Source organism: Actinia tenebrosa, unplaced genomic scaffold (genome assembly GCF_029948245.1).
Source record: "Actinia tenebrosa isolate PJP-AT-01 unplaced genomic scaffold, QUT_ActTen_1.0 PGA_scaffold15__27_contigs__length_11533743, whole genome shotgun sequence".
NCBI lineage: Eukaryota > Metazoa > Cnidaria > Anthozoa > Actiniaria > Actiniidae > Actinia > Actinia tenebrosa.
Window position 1 is genome coordinate 10,752,956 of NW_028292575.1, and position 11,608 is coordinate 10,764,563.

Here is an 11,608-nt window from a genome sequence, read left to right on the forward strand (position 1 = left end):
ATCCTAGACAAGATGGCCTTGGGTGAGCTCCTAATATCCTGTCTTACTTTAGCTGGAATAGTGCTTATAAATACACAACTTTTGTGTTGCGTGTTCAAGTTGGACCATATCGAAAAAACCGTGAAGTCACGCCGAAAAACACGGAATAGGAGAAGGACAAAGTCAAACACCTCGTCTTCTGCTAGTGAAGTCTTTAACAATGTTTATACTGCTGAATACTGAAGATAACAGAAAAATTGTTGAACTACTTTTTGTATTTTAATTGGAGTTATATCTCAGGCGAAAGGAAATGGTTCCTGAATTGGAAATAACAATGCTATAGCGTGCTAATCCTCAACGAGTCAAGACAATGGCCTGTTATCTTTCTCTAGCGAAGTCTTAGTTCTATAATTTCATTTCAGGAGCAGTAGATAAATAAATTTTTTTCGAGTTATCAGGTTTTTGTTGTAAAACTAAGGGAGCATATTTTTTATCCATTACAGGCTACTATGAGACGATTTGAACAGCAAAAACCACATTTTTTTTGGATCACATCGATTTGCTTTAACTTTTAGATTTTTCCCAGAGTAAAAGAAAGATGTTTTTAGATCAATACAGTATAGGAAAAGAGAACAGTTTGTTGCGGACTTGTTTAGTTTTTATTCCTAGAAATGCAAAAAAAAAAAAAAAGTTAAAATGCGACGTTTATCGAACATAAGGCAGCTTGAAGTAATATATCAAGCACGGAAAAGAGTGCTTCATTCGATAGTTAAAACACTCTTTTCTGTGCTTGATATATAACTTCTCAAACTCATTAATGATTCTTGGTGAAATTCAAAGCATAAGCTGCATATACTAATCAGTAAAGGACTTCGTTATGACGCCTCGCTAAATGTCGAACGTTTGATGGAGCTAAAGGTCTTTAATGGCGGGAAATATCGCGCGCGCGCAAAGAGAAGGCACGACAACGGTACTAACACTGATATCCATACTTACTATGCATTTATTATAGATCATAGTCATTTGGGTGATATAATTCACTCAGCAACCGGTACACGTAGGACGGGGAATTTCCTCCTCTGAAAATCACAAACACTGAGCGTTAGCTGTAGTAGTAGGGTGAAAACAATGCGCAGCTTGTGCAGCAATGAAGTGATGGTGATAGCGAGGTTTTAGAGGGGTGAGACGAGTGAAAGGATATTGTAACGCTAGTACATTGAATGCGAGCGTGGTGCAATAAAGCAGACAATAAGTGTACACTGTACGCATTGATCTGGGCTCAGAAAGTTGGGAAAATTTCATTCCATCCAAAACGGCCTTTTACCCTCTTTTCTTCCCGTGATGCATTAGGGGGCGGTGATCACTACTGATTTTCAAGGCTGTTGAAGACAGCTGATGGCATAATGACGATATTGATCTGCATGAAATGCTATCTGCTGTACTTACATATTAGAGAGAAATAAGTTCACTAAGTCTGGTGAGATGTAATCAAAGACTGGATTCTGCACGTCAACCTTGGATAGTATTTTTCCTAGAGAATGACAATAAATAGCCATGAGTATATTTGGAAACGATGTTAAACAAGTCTGGCTTTTCCTCTCGATCATGCACATCCATAGGGCTGGTTAGCTGTAGCAAACCTAGGAGTGATTATTATCAATATCTATTAGTTATTGATTGGTTTATCAACGTACCTTCAGAGAACTGCAAGACATCGTGAGGTGCTACAAATTTATTACAACTGTCCTGGAAATGAAAGAAATATTTAATCAATTTCTTAGTTGTCTACCAACCCGTGATGGCAGTCATGACACGAGGCTCGATAACAGTGTCTTTTCCCCTTGGGAAACTGAATTTTTTCTCCTGTAAACCAGATTAGACTAGATTCAAAGTTCCTGCCTCCTGTCATGGCTGCCATCATGTGATTTACTCATCTATTTATTTATCTCTGTCTGACTGTCCGTCTGTCTGTCTGTCTTTCTGTCTATTTCATAAACTACATTGTTCATGGCCCAGTTGTATGAAGGGAGGATAGTGCTATTCACTGGATAAATCCTTATCCAGTGGATAAGTCCATGCAGTTATCCAATATATTCATCTGGTGGATAAGATTTATCTGTTGGATAGTGCTATCCACCCTTGGTATGACTGGGCCCTGATCCCTAGCAGACAAGTGACACATCTAGGGTTTACTCAATGTGCATGTCTTACTAACCTGGTCATAAGATACAACATATTGTGGAGTAAGTTTATACATAGCTGCACATGCTACAAGCTGGAAAAAATGAAACAACACAAATCAACAAGAGGATATTCATTCTATCAAGGACGATGTAAAAGGAAAAAAGAGATGGAAGGGATATGAAAGAAAAGGAAAAGTAGAAACCAATGATTATTAAGATTAATATTAATAATTTTACATCTATTCCTTACTGGTACTGAATGATGCTTTGCTGCAAGAGCTAAAGCATGTGTCCCATTCACTGCTCGTAACCTACAACACAAGAAAATAACTATGATCTTAGCTACAATCCATATTGACAACCCTCTTCATTACAGATTAAGATTTGATTATTTGATTTTTGAAATGCTATTCATAAGGGGAAAAACACCTTTCCTCAATGTTCAAGCAAATTCATTTATTCAAATGGATGAAGGAATGCTTGAAAACCACAATGGCGTTTTGCTAATCAACTTTAGTTTTCCCTATATTTTTCCTAGTATCTTGAGAATAGTGTCATGACGACTTCCAAACATCACTCAATAAAACGTTTTCTTTCTTTAAGATTTGCAATACTCTTGATAACAAACATTTCTATGCTTGACAAAAGTGATTGACTACGTATTTACCAGTATGATGTGAAAAGATACTAACCCTCCGTCAGCCATGACTGCGTGTGTTCCTATGATAACCTGAAAGGAAAATCAGCATGGTGAGAAAAAAACCTGTTGTTGCTAATCCCCACTGCCAGTTCATCAGTGGCACTGCTCAAATGGAGTCGAACTGAAAGCATGTAAAGGCATCTCTGGCAGCCGCAATACAGTCCATGTATGACCCCGGAGCACAGCTCTAACCAGTTTAAATAATAATAGTTAGGGTTGATTTGAGAGGAGGGAGGAAAAACTGGGGGGCTGGAAAAATGTATTCTTATTGGAACTTTTCATGAATGGCACACACCTTATTTACTCTAGACATTATTGCAAATACAGCAGAATCTGTGATGACTGTTGTGTCGATACCTGCTTGAGCCAAACTCTTTGCCAACTCCTGGCCCTAATGATATGAAAAATACAACCATCAGAGTGGAGTGATTTTACAGCAGCCAAGCTGTAGGATTCTCCTTTGGGAAATAAATCTTTTTCCCTGTGAAAAATGATTGCATTGCTCCTGCCTTTGAACAGGGCTGCCATGGAAATCTTATTATGATTAATTTTTGCTTATTAATTTATGCACAAACCTGGTAAAATGGAGCTCCCTCAACTACTATCACGGTAAACTTTCTTTTTCTTGCCGCATTCTGTTAGTGTTTACATATTAGATAAATATGTTTGATTATTTCACACTGTGCAGAACCTCATGGTTGGGGAGGATAGAATAGAACAGCATGGGAATAGATTGGATGATGTGACAAGGAGTGGGATTAGTTGGAATGGAAAGGAATAGGATGGAAATACATTGAGTGAGATTGGGAGAAATGGGATATGATTGAATGATAGAATAGGATAAAAATGTATTGGATAGGCTGGGGTCAAGTGAGATGAAAGAAAATAGGAATGGATGGATTGAATGGGTTGACAAGAAGTGGGATTGGTGAGATGGGAAAAGGATGAAAAATCAAATGTATGGGATAAGAATGAACCAAATATGGAGATTAAATGGGATGTGGAGGAAAGGGATAGGATAAACCTAGAATGAAATGGGGTGAGAAGATGGAGTAAATGGGTTCAGGAGGAATGGGATGAAATTGAATGAGTTCCATTCTTTGTACTACTGTACTGTACCTTTAAGAATTTTTCCACAGTCCTAGATTTCCCTGTCGTCATAATAACTTCATTGGAATGTATATGTTCTAAGGCTTGCATAGCAATGTTATCTGCACTTGATTCTAGCTCAGTTATTAGTTCATTGATTGCATCTATCACAGTTGTCTGAAGCAAATAACATTTGTCAAAAATAAACAGATAGTTTCAGAGAATGGTGTGATTCCCACTCTTGGGTTCCCTGTTGTTCAACAAAAACCACAGGCAACCCAAAACAGGCTTTCTAACAGCTATTTTTGTTATATTATTTTGAAATTTACTGACTGACTTATGATATGATGTAGTATTATTATATCAATAACAAACCTTTAGACCCTGAGTTGGTTTGCTGAAATCACTTGTTGGGGTTCCCTCTGCCATTAGAAGTTTCTACATTGAGCAAAATAGAAAATATATAGTCACAAAAGACAAGAAGGGACAGGAAAACAAACAGAGACACAGACAATGTAAAAGACAGACAAGCAGATGGACAGACAAGCTGTCATGTTGAGATTTCACAGGGGAAAAAACGGATTCCCAAATTGGGAATTGTTGGGAATTTCCTTGAATTCCCAATTCGAACACCAAGGTTGGGATTTATTTTTGGGAATTCCCTTCTAATACCCAATAGAAAAACAAAATTCCCGACAAACTAACATTGGGAATCAGTGCCACATTCCCAATTTCGTTCTCTCTGGGAATTGGATGGGAATTCATTGGGAATTCAAGGAAATTCCCAACAAATTCCCAATTTGGGAATCTGGTTTTTTTCCCTGTGTTTATAGTACCTTCAAATTTTATCCAACCCTGGAATAAGCTCTGGGCTGATCGGAGTAGCACATGGCCAACAGATCAAATTGTGTTTACAAAGGGATGAATACTGGAGAATCTGAAGAAAAGCCCTTGGACCAAGGAAGAGGCCTAATAGTCCATATGTGATACTGAGTTCAGCCATTAAACCTGAGACCCCACTATGCTACCACTATGACGGGGTATATCTTTGTGTAGAGAACACAATAGATGACAGCATATATACATAATTCAATAGAAACCGATTGTATTCTTCATAAGCTTTGTTTTATTTTATGGATTGGAGTCTTTTTTGTGGCTACTGAATTACGTAGACTGTGCTCCACACAAAGATAGAACCCTATGACTACAATGGAGTACATTACATGTTCAGCAAAACCTGTACTTACATGAAGGGATTCTTCCGTATCAGCTTCATCTGCTTTACCTTTGATAGAACTAGAAGGCAATAACAGAAACAATCAAAGACTATACAGTAATCTATTATAATATTATTAATGATTCCAGACACTCACCCAGAATACTCTTCTCTTATAATTTTTAAGACTGAAAGAGAGAAAAAAGCCAAGATTAATTACTAAGAATTATAAATTAATAATAAAAAATGAGTAACACAAATGAAAAACGAGCAACACAGTGATTTATGAGATGATGGCGATTATCGCCTATATTATAGGCGATAATCGCCATCAATAATCAAATTACAAACAAATTCAAAAAATAAAAGCTAACCTCTTCTGACCATATTTCCTACTGCTGATTCTAAAATGAAAATTATATATTAGTTCTGTGGTTCCCATTTCATGCTAGGTCATTGAATGAAATATATAGGGTTAGGTGGAAAACTAGTGAAAACTAGTGTAAACTGCGTCGGTGTTTTCAGTAAAACAGTTGATAGATAGATAATTTGTAACACCGTATGGTATGTAAAAATGAAACTGATGTTTCGGACGTTAGTCCTTCATCGGAGTAAAGGGTTAGGGTTAGGGTAAAATACCTGTTGGCTGTGCGTTTGCCATCTTTTTGCCTTCTTTTCTGACAATCTCCATCAGTTCACTAGTTAATGACAGTATTGAACAATACCAATGATATGTGGCATCATTATTGAATATTATTTCCATTATCCATATTATCACCACCATCATTATAGCCATTACCATTACCATCGCTATCATTATCATCTTGAATATCGCTCTGACAGTGTGTTATATCTCATAATCACCACCATTTTCATCACCACTGCTATCACTATCATCAACATCATTGTTCTGGATCACATCATCCCCATCATTATAACCATTACTATTACGATCCACACCACTAACACTATCATCATCACCATCAATCACATCATCACCATCATTATCATCACTATCATTGTCACCATGATTATACCAACTGCTAACACTATCATCATCAGCATAAATTGCATCATTGCCATCATTATAACCATTACCATCACCACCACTAACACTATCATCACCATCATCATCACCATCATATTATCACCATTACCATTGCCATCCCCATTACCACTGTGGTTCTTACCCAGCTGTTTTCCAGTGAGTAACAGAAACAGTCTTCCTCAGGAGCTGAGCTGTCTGCATAGCAGTATCATAAGAACCATGTAGTGTTCTAAAATAGCCACCAATAACCAATTATTAATAACTTAATCTAGTGATATAATGAACGAAAATATCCTATCAATAAGATGAAGCTTTTTCACCAACCCTTGCTTCAAGTCAGTAATACAGGTTTCAATCTCATCTCTCAGCTCTTCTTCTCGCGGATCAGGCATCTTCACACCTCCTATACGATAAATTTAGCAGTTCAAAAGCCCTGTTTTAGATTTAAGGCGATATTATTGGATCGAAAATAAATAAATACAAATAATTGATGATATCGATGAGTAGTGCGCATGTGTTTATTCGTGTTACAGCTGGTCTAAATACCGCAGGCGTAGAAAGCAAGTTTTCAAAATATGAAGACGGCGGCAAAAAACCAGGTTCAAAAACTTGCCCTAAGACAGGTATTTCACTATTCTTTATCCATTCCTGCACATATAGAGTTTAGAAATGCTTTGCTTTAGCAATTTTGTGTTTGTTTTTTCAGGTTTGTGGGAGTTTGCAGCCGTTTTCGCGCTCAAATCCTGTTCGCTTGTTCACCAAATATTCCCAAAAATGCTGCTTCAAACTTAGCGACATTTTGGATAAAAAAGGAGAAATACGAGATGGGTGAGCTTAAATGTTTAGCTTTTAAAAGAAATTTTGTTGACAATTTATTTTTTTGCGAAGTTTTATCTTGTTCCAGGTTTTACCACAGGGAACCCATCACTTGTGTGTTTGTGTAGTGTTGACAGAAAAAATCACCTTTATTTTAGTTTGGTTTGAGTTTGTTCATTATGTCTTTTAAAAGTTTATATAACAAAAAAGAAAATAATAATAATACTCAAGTGAACCACACTTAGGCTTCAATAGGAAAATCCTATTTAAGGGGTCTAGCGATTCACCATTTTAATGCCGCATATTTCTCTCTTATTTCAGGCATGTTATTTTAGGGTTCACGAAAGATGGCACACATCTTATATCTTACAGTTTGGTAATAGATACAAGGCTCGAGTTGCCGCAACCTGTTTATACATATACCCTACACTGGTGGAGATTCCAGTATTCTAAACCTCTTTTCAAGGTTATTATGAGGAACAAAATAATATTGATTATCCCATTTGCATCCCATTCCCACACCCCCTGCCCACCCTCCCTCCACATAGGGATCAGATGTTATCCAATAAAGCAAATGATTAATAAAATAAGAAAATGAGCTGGAAACAAGATATGACTAAGTTAAGACTAATGTGGCTGGTCATCACAGCTGGGGACCAGCCAGCCATTATTTTGACCCCTGCATTGATTTTCATAATTCTTTAGGTTATTTTAATGGTTAAGTAATATCTGGTTATATTTGGCTTGAAAATTAGTGGCTCACATACTCTCTAAAGCCCTGTTTACACTAGCGATTTTTGTGGCGATTTTTGCTGCAATTTTTTTGCGAGTTTGCCCATTATGAATAATGGTAAAGAAATTACTTGTAAAGTTTTTTTCAGGATACCAAGATTTTCCTAGATGAATGTCTCATTTGAAGGATGAGACAAAAGGTTATATATTTCGGAAAATTGCCACAAAAATCTCCGCAAAAATCTCCGCAAAAATCGCCAGTATAAACAGGGCTTAAAGATGTCTACTGCTTTTTCTAGGTCCAGAGTGCTACTTTGTTTTATGACCAGCCTATCTCCCATGCTCTCCACCTCATTGTGTCACAGAGTCCAGATGAAAAACAAGTCATTGTATGGGGTAGAGGGTACGTTATCTTCGTCTTAATATACGATAAGCATCCTAAAGATTAACTTCAGATTTTTTGTATCCTTTTAGTCCAACAAGTAAAGAAGAACAGACTTGCAGATGTTATGTAACTGTTTGTGCTGCTCCACCAAACAAACCATGTGATAAGTGCAAAGCATATTCAAACAAGCCATGCCACGAACATTCATATTCTGCTCATATTATGTATGATTCACTTCCTCCTTATCCAGTCTTCTTACCTTCTATTTGTCTACAAATTCCCGGTACCGTGTTCTTCAATTCTGGGGATTCTTTGATTGCCTTTAAGTGTGTTCCATGTGTTAATGATTTTGAAGTCGAGAATGCAATTCATGAATTTAAAAATTCACATCAACTGCCAGGAGATTTATCTGGACATGGGCCAAGCGAGGTTGAAGAAATCCCAACCATACAAAAACAGATGGTGAGCGACGACAATAAAGACACTGACTGCATAAATTTGAGGGAAGGGAACAAAGAAGATGTTGATTATGACAACGGAGATGAGCCATGTAAGACAAAAAAGGACAGTATTTGTGAACTAGAGAGTTTGACAACAGGACTAATCATAGAACAACATGATAAAAATAGGAATCGTACACCACCACTGGTCCCTAGTGTTTCCCCACGGTCATCATTAATGCCATCACCAAATACATCACCCATGTCATCCTTTGGAACTATACTGAGCACCACAGAATCTCGACTTAGTTGTGATTCCCTTACGACATATTCATATCGTAAGTTTACTACTCCATGTGATGTACAGGATAATTCATTTGACACATCTGATGAAACGGTTGAAGTACCAGCCTTGGTAATGCATGGTACGCAAGAACTAGAAAGTGTCATATACTCAGAACACAAAGGGCCAAATTCATCTAGTGGACCTTCAATTTTGGTCTGTCAGGCATTGCTAGATATGGAACAGTGTATCAGTGAACTCATCGCATCCAATGAGGACTTGTACCACAGGTATAAATCATTACGGGATTATGATTGTCAGTTTTTAGGTGTTTGTGAAGATACTGGTGATGTAATAGTGATGGTGAAGATACTCATGTTTGCTAAACCAACTAGAAGTTCTCTGTCTGATGGCCTTCAAGTTAGCCCAAGGTAAGCTTCAATGAAAGAGTCACTCCCTTTTCTTCATTCACCTCTAGCATACTCACTGATGACAGATGCCACTATGTAATATTATGTATCATATGTAATGCCAGAAAATATATGCATACCTCAACATATGCGTACCTCAAAATATGCATACCTCAATATATGCATACCCCAATTCATGCATACCTCAATATATGCATACCTCAATATATGCATACCTCAATATATGCATACCCCAATATATGCATACCTCAATATATGCACACCTCAATATATGCATACCTCAATATATGCATACCTCAATATATGCATACCTCAATATATGCATACTCCAATATATGCATACCTTAATATATGCATACCTCAATCTATGCATACCTCTATATGCATACCTCAAAATATGCATGCCTCAATATACATGTACCTCAATATATGCATACCTCAATATATGAATACCTCAATATATGCGCACCTCAATATATGCGCACCTCAATATATGCACACCTCAATATATGAATACCTCAATATATGCGCACCTCAATACATGCATACCTCAATATATGCGCACCTAAATATATGCATACCCCAATTCATGCATACCTCAATATATGCATACCTCAATATATGCATACCTCAATATATGCACACCTCAATATATGCATACCTCAATATATGAATACCTCAATATATGCACACCTCAATATATGCATACCTCAATATATGCGCACCTAAATATATACATACCTAAATATATGCACACCTCAATATATACATACCTAAATATATGCATACCTAAACCTCCATAAAAAAATCCTAGGCTTATACTCGCCCACCATGCCTTTTTGGTCTTAGAATAATAGAATAACATTAGAATACCTCATCCATCAGAAGGATTAAAATTTCCAAGGAGTGGGGAGCTTCTGAGTTGGGAATATTGTGTAGTTTTAAGAAATCGGTTCATTTTTTGTGTGGTAAATCCCCCCAAAATTTTCTCAAAAGACACTGCATTGCACTTATTTTTCAACTTATAGTAGTTTCCCAAATATTCCAAATTTCAGCCCTCTACTCCAGCAAACTGGATTTGTCTTTTCCTGGAATGTGTGGAATGGTACTTTACAGACTCTATACTGTCTGGAAACACAAGACCACCCACAGGGAAAGAGCCTGTCAAGATCTGAGTCAACCGTAGAATATGCAAGGTCTTTAAGGCAAGGCACCACGGTTCCTGTAGGCTTTTCATCTCAAGTTCGAGTGTTTTCTAACTACACTGTTTTCACCGAGAAATCCTTGAAGTATCTTCTTCATCCTTTTTTGCCTATTATTATTATTCTGTGAGCGATTATGGTTTTCTTAGGCTTCTAAAAATTATGTAGATGTAGATGTTCATTTACTTGCAGAATATTTCTTTTCATATTGTGTTGTTTCACGATACTTAAATCATAAGGTATAAGAAACCATAAATGCAGTTCTGATCCACTTCTGGATAAATTCATTCATTCAACTAACTCTCAAGCCTCCGATGGTGCCAAGGGAGGCAACCAGAGTAGGAACGCCTGTACCAGTGCCGCACTTCAATTTTATTAACTATACAACAAGAATTAATGACAAATTTTATAAAAGAAAGCATTTTAATTCTAAATCACCAACAACACCAAGAATTTACAGACTAAAATTTGCACAGTTAACATTCTACATCATTAATTTTTGTATGAAAAATTGTGTTATCTTACCGATGCAATTTTAATATTATGTAGCATTATTAATATATTCTTAAGGACAATAATGTTTATAATTGCTACTGGTGCTTGATTTGTTTTAGTACTTTAAATAAATTATTCCATTTGTATTGTTTTGAATTGAAGTGTTTTACATTTTCCCTCACAGAAACAGTTTAATTGCTTACTATCAATCATGTGACTTTTTGGAGTTGACTGGGGGGCAAACAAGCGGTTGACTGAGGGGCAACTAGCGGATGCTAAGTCAAAACATATCAAAATATTTAAACTATCGAACTACTTTCACGACATCAAACCAGAAAACAAGAGATCAAAACAACCTCCAGGATTCTACAAGCCATTAAAAACGTAGCTATTACCGGAAGTGACATCTATTGATAGCAACCTATACACACAATTTTAACATAGCACACATAGCTCATATTTCCACCCATCGGGACATGTAACACTGAAAGCTGGAAATCTTAGCCAAGGAAGATACTTGCCCAACAAAGAATGATAAAGATTAAATAACTAGACAAACACTATCATACTTATCACCAAACAGAATATTATTCATAATGACTATAACAA

The 11,608-nt window shown here is 36.6% G+C and overlaps 2 protein-coding genes across 2 annotated transcripts; one reads left to right on the forward strand and one right to left on the reverse strand.

Moving 5' to 3' along the window:
* Positions 1-236: 236 nt before the first annotated feature.
* Positions 237-6,712, reverse strand: LOC116301692 (translation initiation factor eIF2B subunit beta). The gene is made up of 17 exons (XM_089030428.1): positions 6,540-6,712; positions 6,358-6,444; positions 5,807-5,865; positions 5,542-5,571; positions 5,325-5,355; positions 5,199-5,247; positions 4,327-4,389; positions 3,982-4,128; positions 3,438-3,497; positions 3,158-3,253; positions 2,855-2,892; positions 2,413-2,473; positions 2,195-2,254; positions 1,674-1,725; positions 1,426-1,510; positions 976-1,058; positions 237-644 (listed from the first exon to the last, which is right to left on the reverse strand). Exons 1-16 carry the CDS (start codon positions 6,605-6,607, stop codon positions 986-988), a joined length of 1,059 nt encoding a protein of 352 aa, XP_088886554.1. The 5' UTR covers positions 6,608-6,712; the 3' UTR covers positions 237-644; positions 976-985.
* Positions 6,713-6,778: 66 nt separating this feature from the next.
* LOC116301698 (DDB1- and CUL4-associated factor 15) lies at positions 6,779-11,303 on the forward strand. The gene is made up of 6 exons (XM_031710793.2): positions 6,779-6,838; positions 6,922-7,043; positions 7,353-7,497; positions 8,063-8,166; positions 8,238-9,302; positions 10,358-11,303. The coding sequence occupies exons 1-6, from the start codon at positions 6,791-6,793 to the stop codon at positions 10,632-10,634; spliced, it is 1,761 nt and encodes a 586-aa protein (XP_031566653.2). The 5' UTR covers positions 6,779-6,790; the 3' UTR covers positions 10,635-11,303.
* The last annotated feature ends 305 nt before the right edge of the window (positions 11,304-11,608 follow it).